At 50.9% G+C, this 14,498-nt stretch overlaps 5 protein-coding genes across 5 annotated transcripts; 3 read left to right on the forward strand and 2 right to left on the reverse strand.

The window, feature by feature from the left end:
• Nucleotides 1-278: 278 nt before the first annotated feature.
• BCR38DRAFT_454650 (NUDIX hydrolase domain-like protein) lies at nucleotides 279-1,563 on the forward strand (the record flags this gene model as incomplete). The annotated part of the gene is made up of 2 exons (XM_040861720.1): nucleotides 279-810; nucleotides 863-1,563. 2 exons carry the CDS (start codon nucleotides 279-281, stop codon nucleotides 1,561-1,563), a joined length of 1,233 nt encoding a protein of 410 aa, XP_040719650.1.
• Nucleotides 1,564-6,047: 4,484 nt separating this feature from the next.
• BCR38DRAFT_480874 (dihydrofolate reductase) lies at nucleotides 6,048-6,748 on the forward strand (the record flags this gene model as incomplete). Its single annotated transcript, XM_040863317.1, has 2 exons — nucleotides 6,048-6,162; nucleotides 6,249-6,748. 2 exons carry the CDS (start codon nucleotides 6,048-6,050, stop codon nucleotides 6,746-6,748), a joined length of 615 nt encoding a protein of 204 aa, XP_040719651.1.
• Nucleotides 6,749-6,877: 129 nt separating this feature from the next.
• BCR38DRAFT_332461 (ubiquinol-cytochrome C chaperone-domain-containing protein) lies at nucleotides 6,878-7,911 on the reverse strand (the record flags this gene model as incomplete). Its single annotated transcript, XM_040855148.1, has 2 exons — nucleotides 6,878-7,443; nucleotides 7,521-7,911. 2 exons carry the CDS (start codon nucleotides 7,909-7,911, stop codon nucleotides 6,878-6,880), a joined length of 957 nt encoding a protein of 318 aa, XP_040719652.1.
• Nucleotides 7,912-8,147: 236 nt separating this feature from the next.
• Nucleotides 8,148-9,919, reverse strand: BCR38DRAFT_419858 (thiolase-like protein). The gene is made up of 3 exons (XM_040859348.1): nucleotides 9,266-9,919; nucleotides 8,480-9,202; nucleotides 8,148-8,421 (listed from the first exon to the last, which is right to left on the reverse strand). Exons 1-3 carry the CDS (start codon nucleotides 9,665-9,667, stop codon nucleotides 8,257-8,259), a joined length of 1,290 nt encoding a protein of 429 aa, XP_040719653.1. The 5' UTR covers nucleotides 9,668-9,919; the 3' UTR covers nucleotides 8,148-8,256.
• A 785-nt stretch (nucleotides 9,920-10,704) lies between these two features.
• Nucleotides 10,705-14,192, forward strand: BCR38DRAFT_90605 (OPT family small oligopeptide transporter). The gene is made up of 8 exons (XM_040865750.1): nucleotides 10,705-12,378; nucleotides 12,428-12,623; nucleotides 12,677-12,802; nucleotides 12,944-13,023; nucleotides 13,086-13,179; nucleotides 13,236-13,383; nucleotides 13,437-13,530; nucleotides 13,593-14,192. Exons 1-8 carry the CDS (start codon nucleotides 10,991-10,993, stop codon nucleotides 13,984-13,986), a joined length of 2,520 nt encoding a protein of 839 aa, XP_040719654.1. The 5' UTR covers nucleotides 10,705-10,990; the 3' UTR covers nucleotides 13,987-14,192.
• The last annotated feature ends 306 nt before the right edge of the window (nucleotides 14,193-14,498 follow it).

Genomic DNA, 14,498 nt, shown 5'->3' on the forward strand with positions numbered 1-14,498 from the left:
GTTATCCATGCCGGTAATGCCTGGGTACAACCGAAACAGTTCAGGCTATGTCCCCGAGGTTTAGATGGATGGGAAGTCTCGTGAATTACTCATCAACCCGCCATTGCCATGATGCCCCACCCTTGATGACATGCTCAGGAGACTTAATGATTATGTGCTCTACTCCGTTTAAGCCTTTGTTCATGGCTCATACTTGAAACTGCCATTTTGCTAGTATTTGCCTTTGTACATACTCTGTGCTTATATCGTTTGGAGCATATTCCAAACCAGGCAGCAGAATGGCCTTGCCGATACCGGATCTCCCGGTCCTCGCTGAAGACGATTCAATGCTGTCGCGCAAGTTCGGCCGTGAACTGGCCAACTACTTTGCTGGGAGTCCTTTGAACAGATTATCGTTCTTGCGTACAGACCACGCCTTCTTATCGTCTGCCTTCTCCCATCCAACTACCAAGTTTTTGCTTTTGCAGAATCTTTCTCCGCTAGCCAAAGACCCGACAACACTGGCCTATGTTCACAAGGCCGATGTAGAGCCGTTGACGGGTCCCGATCCGTTCAAGAAGACAGAAGAGCAGCTGCTTCAGGAATTCAATTCTGACGTTACTTTCCCCGTCGTTCTTTTCTTGGGCATCGACGAGAAGAAGAAGACTGGCTTCGAATGGCGCGAGTATAAGGGCGAAGCGCATTTTGCCGTGGATGTCACTCCCCAGGGGCCCATCGCAGAGAAGGCAAAGAGCGTGACCGAGGCTGTCAAAGCTAAGGGCATTGACTTCCTCCCCGGAGCGCGACATGTGTCCTTGAATGCACCAGAAGGCAAGAAATGTTCTTAAGAAACGCCACGAGTCCATCTAACATTTTTGAACAGCGGCCATCTATGCCCAGGCCCGACATATGCTGGACTGGAACGCAAGAAACCCCTTCTGCGGTGGGTGCGGCCAGAAAACATTGTCCACAAACTCCGGCACGAAGCGGGTCTGCCCGCCTACTGACTGGGCGGGACTCCCTGATGGCTCCAAAGCACCCAAGGAGCGAGGACACTGCCCAACTAGAAAAGGGATATCCAACTTGAGCTTTCCCAGGACAGACCCGACAATCATCGTGGCAGTGGTATCAGCTGATGGCACCAAGCTTCTGCTTGGCCGAAGCAAGCGCTTCCCGCCAGATTGGTACAGCACGCTCGCCGGCTTCCTCGAGCCAGGAGAGTCGATTGAGGAAGCAGTTCGACGAGAAGTATACGAAGAAAGCGGCGTTATGGTTGGGCGGGTTGTTATTCACAGCTCGCAGCCCTGGCCCTACCCGGCAAACCTCATGATTGGGGCCATTGCGCAGGCGACGCCTAGCGGAGAGACGATATATCTCGGCAACGATGCCGAACTCGAGGATGCAAAGTGGTTCTCCCAAGACGAGGTTAGAGAGGCTTTGCTTGTTGGTGTTGATCAGTTCGGACAAGATGGGTCTCAGAGCCGCAAGGAGGGCGCATTGAGATTACCTCCTCAAACAGCTATTGCAAATCGGCTGATTGATGCTGTCATCGGAGGTTATCTGGGAGCCGCGTCGAAAATCTAGAGGTATACGTGGGGAATTGATGGGCGTTAGGTGAGCCCGGCTTGGGCGTAGAAATGATATCTGGGGCATACAGAAGGGACAGACAGATATACGAGCGCCGTATCAAAGTCATAGATTATGAAAGAAATACTCGATCATGCTCGACAATGTAGGACTGGCCCCAAATTACCCTCGTAACTAGATTCCACGTTGGACTGACCAAGGTCACCCGGTGCTGATCATATTACACTTGCCGGATTCACACCCTCAACTTTATATTATTTTCGCTTGTGAACTGGTCCGGCATATGGTGAAACATGAGAATCCATGCGCAGTGTTCCGTAGTTGCAGATTACAAGATATTACGTGGATTCCATCTGCTGCACCACACAGATTTACATGCACACGATTGTTATGTACGGGTAACCACCAAAACTCAACACCTAGTGGCATAAGCATCGCGAATGAATAAAGGCAGCTGTTACCGGTCCCTCTAGCGTATGAATATGACCATCGGCGAGTAGACGACTCGCAAACGGTTGATTTTATCACGCACAAGAGGCTTCCAACCCGACTCGTCGGTATTGAAGAACCTCAAAAGTGTAGAGAAGAAAAGGAGAAAAAGTCGTACGCGCGCGGAAACGTCGAGGGAAGACTCCGCACAATCTGTATCACGTGATGGGAAGAATGGAGACCCGCTTTTAGCAGGAGCTATCAAACTTCTCGGACCCTTGAAATAAATTTTCCCTTCTTCCATCTTCACCCACATAGCAAAATCCGACCTGGACAGCACATCCTCACATTTAGGGTCAGCGAAAATTGTATTGATGGCGATCTACTATGCAGAGACTCGAATAACTCTATCTTGCCATCACTCCTTTTTCTGTCTTGCTTGAGAAACGCCAATTGCTCTGACGAACTCAGATGAAGGCGAGCTTCAGAGGTTTTGATTTCCTTAGTTTTCTTTTTCCGTCCACTTTTTTCTTGTTACCTGAGAACCCCACAATATACCAGCCTCTTGCTCTTTCAATGAGCAAGAGCGTCTAACTTCTTTATCGGTATTATCGTTCGTGGGAGAGCAAAACCAACGGTCTAGACAACCGGTCTGATCCACCCTACTGCCGTAGATCTAAGTGCGGCAGCAGGACTAATTAGGACACACATCTTAACACCATTTTCTATAGTGAGGAGGACTGTTACTTGATCAATGCGCATATATGAGCTCTCAATTCAACCCATTGCTCCAATTCGTTCATCTTTTACCTGGCATCGTTGATTGAATCGACGAACACATAGCGTCCTACCTAAGATCATCCAGGATTTGAGTTATGTCATCCAGTCTCTTTCAACCCGCTGCGGCCTCCCTCGCGGGAACTCGTCTGCGTGTGCTTCTGTTTGGGACATGATGTCAGCCACCATTATTTCACTTAATCAGAGGACAAGACCATACCTGCGTCATAGCGAGATTTGCCACCAGGTTGAGGATTTTGAATATGATATTTGTCGAATTTTCAGCTGATAACATGTTGCGACGTTCTTGTACACGCCTTATGGGAGAGTTGCGCATGGGCTGGTGTTACTATTGTGTCTCAGCTTTTGGAGTTTGGGCTCGTTTCTGCGGCTTTGCCAACGGGAAGTAGCTGGTACCCCAGTACAGATGATACAACAATGCCAAAACAGTGTCTGACAATGCTTCTGACAATTATTATTATTATTAAATACGCCGTAGGCTCGAAGCCCCCGGTACCTCTACCAGTACTCCCGTATGTCAAACCGTGCCCTAATGGCTGGACTAAATACATACGCTGCGTCGTCGGTTCGCCCTATTGGCGACTGCGTTGCGTTCACTACCATACTACGTTGGTTCTCAACCTACCAACTACGTCCCCCCTGAGACGATCGATGCTATCTGGGCCTTGAAGCTGTCCGACCCGTCCCTAGCAGCCACCTTACAATAGTCCCACTAACTACTGGTTCTCCTGTTGCCGTTGCGAGGTCTCTGCGAGAGTATAGTGGCCGTGATGCGATAGCGGCCCGTAATCATTCCCTCGGTCCTCCCAACAGCCCGCAAAAGAGGATTACGTGCTCTGCCGTCTCAGGGGCGTCGCCACAGCGGCATAGCGGCGAGTACACGCCAAAAGCCCCTGTCTTGAATAAGAAGGCTGCTAGTCCTATTTTTTCCGTCCTGATCTGGCACAGCGTAGACGCCTCCAGTCGGTTCAGGCCGAAATACTTGCCCCCTTTCGGAGTGACAATTATATACAGTCAGAAATAAGAAGGAAATGTGATGACGTTTAGTCTTGCCTCGTATCATCGCCACTGGGGTGAGCCGTGGTTGGTGGTAGTGACTGCACATTTCCTGTCTTTCAACACTTTGAGCCGCCCAGTGGGGAGGGCACAAGTAAAGGAGACAGCAGATCAGCAATTGAGGATTTATTCTCACCCGGTCGATGAGTTCATGATGTGGAGATATGAATTTGTTGAATCACGTTACGGGAAATGTGAATCTAAGCAGTGGGTTACTCTGGATTCCTCAACAATATGGCTCTGGATTATGTGGAGGACAACGGATTAGACCCTGGAAATCCTTTCCATCTTCAGTCTTCAATGCTTTGTAAAGCAGCCCAATCAGTATTGAGCCTCATTGAGGGATCCATGAGCACAGCACACTACGACCAAATCTCTATAAGACTATGCGTGCCTTGCAAATCTACATAAGAAGTTGAATCCCATACGCCCAGCTTGCTGTTCAAAATACGTTCCAGATACCAAATTTTAGTTTTATTGAACTCAAGATGATCGTTCAGAGACTCACATGTAAGCCAGTGTCACGCGGCTCTGCTTGAGGCTCTGCTCACTACTCCAACTAGGATTGCAGGCCGCCGCATGCACCTGCACATTACATCGTTAAGGCTCTCTTAAGGCCTGAATATGTATATCTTGATGCAGGAGACACTCAAAAGTCTTGTCGATGTTTAAAAAAGCATTGCGGTATTGCATGTGAGGTTCTGAGGCCGGATATTACGCATCTACTTGTGGTTATTTAAAGGAATGAACAACCAGACTTGGAATATTTGTTTGCGATAAATGGTCTCATGCAATATATATAGTAAGCCCTTGAGACTCCTCATGCGACCAGAGCGATTTCTCCTAGACCATGAGGGTAAGGGCACATCAGCAAGAGTAGGGCGAAGAAGGAATATAACCCCTGGGTCAAAATGAGATAAAAATGATACAGTACGGAAGGGGTCTTCTTGAAATGTAACATTTGAAACAGAGATTGAGTCATGCCTCGCGATGCTGCAGTATAGTCCCCGGAACTCATCGACAGTCAGGCAAATGTTATATTTTCTCCTCTTCAACGTTTGTTCGCTTACAGCTTGTCTAAGTATACCAACCCAAACACCCATCATCGAGGAATAGGCCGCATGCGTGCTGTATCACACCTGCGTAAGCCTCATAGTTGATTGCCCAGGATGTTTTTGATTTTGGCATCTCTGTAGCTTGCAAAATGTATCCATTTCCAGATTAGTGCTTAGAGCCCAAAGGAGAACACAGATAATAGTTCAAATGAAGCCGACTTGAACTTTAGGTAGGGACATGCTTACTCATATGCAGTCAGGGGCGTGGCTATGTGACTGTTGGGTATCAGGGTGTTCAGAGTAGGTACTTCCAGATAGATTCCGGTTACTGCCATTCTCTTCCCACTTGGAAGATAACGTTTACTATAACCTCCCAGGAGAAGCCATGAAGGAGACGATGCATATATTCACAAATTCACAAGAAGGGCTTGCTGGGTGCCAAAGACAGCAGGGAAATATCTCAAATAAATCTGCGGGATTATAAACTTTCCTCGTTTTCTAACGAAACGTGGATCTCTGGTGAAAAATGACATCTCATTCTGGACGATGAGAAGCTGGAGCCGAAGGTGGTGCATACCAATCAATTTTAAGACTGGATATGATCCAAAGGTTCCAGACACATTCCCTAAACAAGATTGATGCATATGTTCAAAATGGGAAAAATCCCCCAGGAACACCTACCTATGTGCACAGCCGATGTGTATGCTCATAAGCTTGAGATGTCCATCCTGCTATGAACGCTGTGGCTGACCCTCCATATCTATCTACGCTTGGATATACAAAAGTTGTTCCGGTTACAATAACTGCGACGAATTTTAAGCACGATCATCATACTGAAGGGAATTTAATTACTGATTGATTAAAAACCTGGCGAGTTCAATCAAGGTATTGACTGACCGGCCACGAAATCGAACCGCGCTACCCTGCATCGAGTCGGATACGTTTCCAAAGACACCGTCCACAACCTAGCAACTGCAGCTACCCCACTATAAAAGCCAATGTCTTCACCTCTTATTATACATGTGGCGCGGCTATAAGTGCGACACAAACCAGTCGTTCAACATATCAATCATCGCATCCTAGTGTCCCTGATTTCAGAACAAATCGTCTTCCCAGCCAATGTCCAGTCCAACACCCACCACAATGCCCCTCCCCGTCGAGTTGACCCTCGTCCTCGCGGCAACCCGCAACATGGGCATAGGCCGCGCCGGCACCCTGCCGTGGACCGGCCTCAAGAAGGAAATGGCCTACTTCGCCCGTGTGACTAAGCGCCTTTCCTCAGACGTAAGATTGCTTTCCCCGAAGTCCCCCAATCTAGGCTCACGACTGAAAACATGAAAACAGGCCCCCCTTCGGCACTGAACGCCGTCATCATGGGCCGCAAAACCTGGGACAGCATCCCGCCCAAGTTCAGACCCCTGAAGGGCCGGCTGAATATAGTCATCAGCCGTTCTCACCCGGATGTTGCGCCAGAACAGATGGAAGTGGATGTGCAGACGGAGCCGGTCAAGGTCAGTTCCCTGCAGAAAGCGCTCGAGTATCTCAGGGGCAGCAGTGCTGCTAAGGAGGGGAAGGTGTACGTCATTGGCGGGGCACAAATCTACGGCGCGGCGCTGGAGCTGAAGGAGAAGGAGACGAAGAGGATACTGTTAACGCGGGTCATGAGCGATTTTGAGTGCGATACATTCTTCCCGCTGGAATTGTCCGAGGGACAGGCGGGTGGTAGGTGGGTCAAGAAGTCCAAGGCCGCATTGGATGCGTGGACGGGTGAAACGGTTCCTGAGGGTGTTCAGGAGGAGAACGGGACGCGGTATGAGTTTCAGATGTGGGAGAGAGTTGATTGATTCATACTTGTTGTACAGGTGTATTTACAGGCGCCCAGTGATCATACACTCGAAATACTCGTGGCAGCTGGGAGACACTGCCTCTTCTACGGCCTGTACGCATGCCTGCCCAGCCGTAAACCCCATCCCTTACGCAGCCTGCTTCCGCATCACAGGCTCTTCGCTCAAAAGGACTGATTCCTGCGGGATCTCCTTAGGAAGCACCGCCGCCAGCTCCCGGCAGGGCTGATCCACCACCTGGAGTTCATTCTTGGCCGGCCACTTGAACGCAGCCTGAGCCCTCGTAAACAGCGCCTCATCAGGCATCTGATCTAGCATCTTCAAACACAGTCGCATCCAGCTGACAATCGACGCCAGCGACCTCACATCGACGTCCTCACGCGCCTTGTAGATGTTCCTCCACACGGCGGCCGCCAGCACGGTATCGCTCTTGATGATGCCCTCGTCGTAGGCGGCGATGAGACCCCGCCACTGGATGAACAGGTCCTTAAGGTATTTGTGTCTTAAACCCCGCGAGCTGATGCCGTGCACCACGTCCATGCGCTCCTCGGCGTCGAAGAAAAAGTGGTCGACTAGCTGCTGTTGCCACTGCTTGGCCGTGTCGCGATCTAGGTTTCGTATCCGCGCTAGTATGAGGTACATGTGCAGCATTGTTACTTGCGACCATGTGCTAAACGTAGGGAGGAGGTTGAAGTCTGTTGTCGGTGCCGGGACTTTTAGCATGCAATACATGGAATGTCCAGATGCGACAGGCACAGGAGGAGGTTCGTACCTGAATGCCACATAGTGTCCCCCTTGCCAATCTCCTCACCCTCGTCTGTCTTCTGCACCGTTCCGTTCCGCTTGTCTGTCTCCGCAATCGTGTAGGCGGCCTCGCTGGCGCATGCTTTATACACGGTCTCCGTTGTTCTGAGGACAAGGTACGGCTGCGCTGTCGATTGCAGGGCCTTCCCCGCCAAATCCTTAACGGACTGCGGCACCCAACCTTTCTGATATGGCGTGGCGCCGAAGCGACGTCGCTGCTGGATTTGGGGAGCGACCTGGCGGTGGGTCAGATGTCGCGCAATGAGGATTATGCTCTGTGATTCGGTCGGGCTGATGGAAAATGCCTGTGCTTGTCGGGACATTTGGCTGAAATGCCGTTTGCAGCTTCGACACGCCATGGTTATCTGGTGTTGAGTGGGACGAGCCTCCTCGATCGAATGTCGAACATTGGGTTGTGGGTATGAGAAATGTTGGGTCTTCACGTCATTGACATTTTGCTAGACTCACAGACGCGCCGGCTAGAGAAAAATTAGGTAAAGCGAATCAGAAGCTCGACATTGGTCAAGCTGATCGGCGACAGGGATCTGGACCTGGCCCAAAGACGCCGCACTAGCGTATGGTACATCGATACGACGTGGGATCCAACGACAATTTGACCGCTGGATTTCATTTGAATACGGTATTGTAGGGGAGGTATTTACATGAGCTCATTGATTATCAATTCCGATTGCGACGAAATGAGTTCAGCTGCTATACTTGGAGAATACCAAACTGGCATTTGTGCCCCCAAACCCAAAACTATTCGACAGTGCTACATCGACAGCTTTCTCCTGTGCTTCGTGGGGCACGAAGTTAAATCTTGGTATAACATCAGGGTTCTGCAGATTTAAGGTTGGAGGGACCGCATTCTGGCCATCGACTCAGCTCTCGGCTTGGTTCTTCAGGAGGAGCAGATGTCGAACTTACATGAACAATGGACAATATTGAGAAAACGGCTTCGATGGCACCGGCTGCACCCAGGAGATGTCCAATGGAACCTTTGGTGCTGCTTACCGTGACATCTCCTTCGTTGGGATGACCTTCTGGGCCCGCCATGAGGGACCGAATCGCCATAGCTTCAGCCGCATCGCCAATTGATGTGCCAGTAGCGTGGGCGTTGATATAGTCAACTTGTCTAGGTTTCAGTGCTGCTTGCTTCAATGCTTTCTTCATGGCCAAATGAGCCCCATGCCCATCCCCTCGTGGAGCGGTCATATGGTGGGCATCGCCGCTACACCCATAACCCCTGAGCTCTGCGTAGATGTTAGCACCCCTGGCCTTCGCGTGCTCCAACTCCTCCAACACCACGACAGCTGCCCCTTCCGACACCACGAACCCATTTCGTTCTCGATCAAATGGCCGGCAGCTTGCGGCGGGGTCGTGGTTGAAGGCCGTGGACAAAGATCGTGAACGGCCGAAGCCGGCAAATGTCAATGGATGAATACATGACTCTGTACCACCAGCGATCATGACGTCGGCATCCCCGCAAGCGATGAACCGCGAGGCATCTCCTATGGAATGAGCTCCCGTGGTGCACGCGGTAGTTGCTGCATGGTTGGGCCCCTGGAAACCGTACTTCATGGCAATGTGTCCGGCCGCCATATTGATAAGGATCTTGGGAACGAACAATGGGGAGACTTTCCTGTAGCCCTGTCAAGTTTCAGCACGGACTGATCTGCCAGAAATCTAATGCGATAGGTTGCGATGGCTCACCTCTTTCTCGAATGCGACACTCGCATCATACAAGTCGTCCAAGTTGCCGATACCACTGCCCAGGCAGACCCCAGTCGCTTCCAACTGTCCTTGCTGGCGTGGTTCCCACCCGGCATCTGCGAGTGCTTCTGCCGCAGCTGCCATGGCGTATTTCGTGAATGTTGACGTGCGTCTTTGCTCTGCCGACGTGAGCCAGTCACTGGGCCGCCACTGACCCCCGCCACTGCCCTTTGGGATGACCCCGGCAACGGTGCTGGTCAAATCTCGCCACTGTTTCTGGGGTTCCAAACCCGCAACGCTGATGATACCAGAATGGCCACCAAGTAGGCGACTCCAAGTTTGCCGACATCCCACGGCCAAAGGCGTAATGGCGCCGAGACCCGTCACAACAACCCGACGCATTGCAGTTCCATAACCCGGTTATCGGGATGGATGGCTATCTTGACAGATAGCACGGAAGGTCGGAATCATGAGCCTTATAGGAACATCGTGTCTATGTGCCTCGGTCTCTAGCAGTTCGAGCAATCCGAGGTTGTGTGATTCGCTAGGTATAAAAACTGTTTGGGGATAAGGATGCGAGAGCTTGATTGCTGGGAGCGCTTGGTCTTTTCTGATCGTGGGGCTATTCCCATTCGGGTCTAGGCCTCCACGCTCTGCATCACTAATAGCCGCGAAGCGCCTCTGAAGTCGACAAGATCAATGTTTGGCGCCTGTTAATTCATGTCCTTGGAGATGACACGTGCAGCTGTGGTCTAGAACGTCGACTGAAACACTGCATCTTATTTGAATAAAGAATTGAATTTATATGTCACGAGTCGGTACGTTTGCCACGACCCGAGGACAACAGGATTATCCCACTGGATATATGACCAGCTTGCGATTTGACCGAACACGTTTCACTTGGGATACATATGTTCTCTCGTTCAAGCATTCCAAATCCAAGTTCAAGGGCCATCCTTACTTCCCGCCACAGAAAGCGTTGTCAGCAGGGGTTGCCGTTGCTTCTTCAGTTCTCGAGCCCACAGCCAAACGCTCTTGTTTCTCCATGTTTGTCATCCTTCTCGTGGCCGTTTCCCCCACATCGTGGGTCCCGGGATCCTGGTTCTTCCGCATCGGCTATCGCTATCACTGCCGCATATTAGTTTCAAGCTGATCACGGTCTATCTGTCCTGTTACATACATACGTTACACACTCTCACAGCCCAATCAACTTTGAGAACTCGAGCCACAACACCACTCAACACAGCCGAGTGCGGCCGGCGACGACACATTCCAGCCTTTGCAGATTTATGCTTTGCATATTGCCTCTTCTGCAGCCCTTGCTCCCCTCACGCGTGGGGTTAAACTCTCCCATCTGAACCGACTCTCGATTCACCTCATCTTGCCCCTTGCCCGAGATCAGCCTTTCTCTAAAGCATACTTCCCTATCTTCGGCATGGCATTTAGCACATCAGGCACTTACTGAGCCTGTTTGACCACTGCCGTGGTTGGGCACACCACCCTGCGTGTAGCAACTCTCCAATCAGAAGCTCATTTCAACACGCTTTTATCTTTGAGTGCAGTGCCTGCTTCATGTTCGTCTGGGATCTACAGGGCTAGGATTGGCCTCTCCATCACTTTGGACTCTTCGTTTTGGACATTAGACAAACCCTATATAGCACCCACCCACTGCTTCTCTCTGTGTCGTTCTTAATTTTCGATCGTCTTCCTGGCATCCGTATCTCTATGATGGCGGATAAAACCGTCAGCAGCTTGAAGCCGTCTGGTACGGCAGTCCGAGTGCAGGTAACGGAAGACGATGATCAATCTTGGAGTGAACACACCAGCGCGGAAGTCAGTGGGCGAGAGGTGACGGATCATGTAGCCACGTCGAGACACGAAGACCCTGTGGCTGCATTGAAACGCCGCCTCTCGGAATGGGGTGAGTCCAGTGTCCACAATAGCGAGGCCTATGAGGAAGGTGAAGAATACGAACTTCTTTTAGATCCGAACCTGCCCGATAACGAAGCGGACGCACCGCGGCGTCAAGGCTCACAGGACTCAGCCAAGTTCAATGAGGAGTCCAACCTGAAGGAACTCGACGAGTCGGAGGATTCACCGTACCCTGAGGTGCGAGCTGCCGTTCGTAACTACGATGAAAACCTTCCATGCAACACCGTCCGCGCCTGGACTATCGGGCTCTCCCTGGTGACCGTGGGTGCATCAATGAACACATTGTTTTCTCTGAGGGCCCCGTCCATCGGCCTCGGTGCTCTGATTGCCCAGATCATTGCTTGGCCTATTGGCCGGGGATGGGAGAAGATCATGCCCACAAAGCAGTTCAGCTTCTTCGGAATACCATGGTCGCTGAACCCCGGGCCGTTCAATATTAAGGAGCACTCCGTCATTGTGGTCATGGCCAGCGTCTCCTTTTCTGTGGCATATGCCACCGATATTATACTTGCCCAGGTCGTGTTTTACAAGCAAGATTTTGGGATCCCTTTTCAGCTTCTCCTGACCATTTCGACCCAGTCTATCGGATACGGCATCGCCGGCATGATGCGGAAGTTTCTGGTCTACCCCGCCTCGATGATCTGGCCTGGCAACTTGGTTTCCGTCACATTGATGAATGCTATGTACGAGAAGCACGCGCCTACCGACCCTACTGTGTTTGGAGGAAACATGCCGCGATACCGGTGGTTCAGTATTATCACACTTTGTGCTTTCGTGTGGTACTTTATCCCGGGCTTTTTGGCGCAGTTCCTCAGTGTATTCGCTTTCGCTACGTGGATCGCTCCCAACAATCCAGTGATCAACCAGCTTTTCGGAGGGACGACGGGCTTGAGTTTTCTGCCCATCACGTTCGACTGGACACAGATTGCCGGCTTCGTCGGCTCTCCTCTTATTCCACCTTGGCACGCCATTGCCAACACCCTTATTGGTGTTGTCACATTCTTTATCGGCTTGGCGTCGGTACTCCACTATACCGGAGTGTGGTACGCTCAATTCCTACCAATGAGCGACTCGTCGACCTACGACAACACGGGTGCGAATTATAATGTATCCCGAATTTTGACCTCTGAATTCAGACTGAATGAGGAAGCCTATCATTCCTACTCGCCTCTGTTTATCAGGTAGGTGCGCCGCATGGGTCCATCACGAGACTTGTTAACGTTGAACCAGTACGACATTCGCCATGGCTTACGGCCTATCATTTGCAGCAATTGCGTCGCTGATTGTTTACACTTACCTGCACCACAGGAAGACCATTTGGAGACAGTACAAAAATAGTACAACCGAACGTCCCGATATACATATGAAGTTGATGATGAAATACAAGGAAGCGCCGACTTGGTGGTACACGAGCCTCTTCGTTATTGTAAGTGTTGTTGGTGCAATCAAGTGCATGGCCGGGTGCTAATGAGGATGCAGATGCTGGCACTCGGTCTCGTTGCTGTTCTTTCGTTCCCCACGAATCTGACCTGGTGGGCATTTTTGTTGGCCGTGGGCATATCATTCGTGTTCTCTTTGCCTATTGGCATCATCCAGGCTGTGACGGTTAGTACACAACTTCCCCATTCACCTTCGATGGCGCATCTGGTCAACATAGTTATCTGCTCTTTAGGATGATGTTTTGGCTTGTGAAACATAACTCAGCGCTGCGAATCATGAACAGACCGTACTCACTTCTTCTACTAGAACAACCAAATTGGACTCAACGTTCTGACAGAATTTGTCTTTGGTTACATCCAACCAGGTCGCCCCTTGGCCCTGATGATGTGAGCACCTGCTTGGCACCGCCAACATGCTACTGTGGTTCACGGGGCTAACAACCTCACAGATTCAAGACGTTCGGCTACATCACGATGTCTCAAGCTCTCAGCTTCGTTTCTGATCTCAAGTTTGGACATTACATGAAGATTCCTCCCCGCACCGTGTGTCACCCGCCCTCGTCTCTCCAAAGGCACAGTAGACTAACTTGGCCCGACAGATGTTCTTATCGCAAGTAGTGGCAACTACATTCTCATGCTTCATCCAGATCGGCGTTCTCAATTTCGCACTCAAGAACATTGAGGGTGTTTGTGAACCCACGCAGGTGAACCACTTCACTTGCCCTGGTGGTCGGGTATTCTTCTCTGGTAGGTGTCTTGTCTCGAGGCTCGCACGACGCGACGTACTGACATTTTCTAAGCATCCGTCATCTGGGGTCTGATCGGCCCGGCTCGCATGTTCTCTCCGGGTCAAATCTACTCTGGTCTGTTCATCTTCTTCGGCGTTGGTGCCATGTGAGTCTTCCATTTTCCCGAAACCCAAAACCCAATGAAACACTACTGACCATGTCAACAAGCGTCCCCATTATCTTCTATTACGCCGCCCGCAAGTGGCCCAAGTCCCCGGTGAAGTATCTGATGGCGCCGCTCATTTTCGGCGGCTCCGGCTCCATCCCTCCAGCCACGCCACTCAACTACCTCTCCTGGGGCATCGTCGGCTTCGTCTTCCAGTTCCTCATCAAGAAGCGCCACTTCGGCTGGTGGAGCAGATTGAATTTTCTGACGTCGTCCGCGCTGGACCTCGGGCTCGCGCTCTCCACGCTCGTCATCTTCTTTGCGTTTACGCTCAATGAGATTGACCCGCCTGCCTGGTGGGGTAATGCCGTTGTCACCACTACAATGGACTTCAAGCAGACAGCTATTCAGACGGTGCTTCCGGCGGGGCAGACTTTTGGGCCGCCTAGGTGGTAGTGGTCGCGGGGTTTGGGGTTTGAACGGGTGTGAAATGATTTGAACATAGTATTTCCTACATGTGTAGAATTGGGTCGATGGTTTCGTAGACCAGCACATTGTAGTTCGGCGTTATGTAGGGGTGGATATTTGCGCTGGAAATAGGATAGATGATGAAAGCTCGGGCACCTACCTCCAATAGTTACCAACAATTTCACGTTTTGCTTAATGACAATGAGTATGTTGCTTCCACATTTCTGCATTCGACCCGCATCATATTCGAAAGCCGCCAACGACAAGTTACATTCGCAAGCAAGCAGGCCACTATCGAGGGGGCGGCGCGACAGGTTTGTGTGGATCGTCAACCAGTAGATCTTACTGTGCCCGACTTGCTCAAGTCTGGTTTGACATGGGCTGGACAAGGGGGGATGACGTCCCATGATGTTGGATACTCAAGTACAGTTGAAGCAACTCCCATGCAGGATAACCAGTGGTTTCGCTTTCTTAACGGAATCCAGGTTTACATGTAAACA

Source organism: Pseudomassariella vexata (assembly GCF_002105095.1).
Source record: "Pseudomassariella vexata strain CBS 129021 chromosome Unknown BCR38scaffold_2, whole genome shotgun sequence".
NCBI classification, from domain to species: domain Eukaryota; kingdom Fungi; phylum Ascomycota; class Sordariomycetes; order Amphisphaeriales; family Pseudomassariaceae; genus Pseudomassariella; species Pseudomassariella vexata.

Excerpts from the sequence above, each read along its gene's own strand:
- BCR38DRAFT_419858 (XM_040859348.1), bottom strand. The coding sequence starts at position 9,667 with ATGCGTCGGGTTGTTGTGACGGGTCTCGGCGCCATTACGCCTTTGGCC. Across the intron at positions 9,203-9,265 it reads GTGTCGCATTCGAGAAAGAG|GGCTACAGGAAAGTCTCCCC; the intron begins GTGAGCCATCGC and ends GAAACTTGACAG. Across the intron at positions 8,422-8,479 it reads CAATATTGTCCATTGTTCAT|AATGCGGTCCCTCCAACCTT; the intron begins GTAAGTTCGACA and ends GTCGATGGCCAG.
- BCR38DRAFT_90605 (XM_040865750.1), top strand. The coding sequence starts at position 10,991 with ATGATGGCGGATAAAACCGTCAGCAGCTTGAAGCCGTCTGGTACGGCA. Across the intron at positions 13,024-13,085 it reads CGCCCCTTGGCCCTGATGAT|ATTCAAGACGTTCGGCTACA; the intron begins GTGAGCACCTGC and ends ACAACCTCACAG. Across the intron at positions 13,531-13,592 it reads TTCTTCGGCGTTGGTGCCAT|CGTCCCCATTATCTTCTATT; the intron begins GTGAGTCTTCCA and ends CATGTCAACAAG.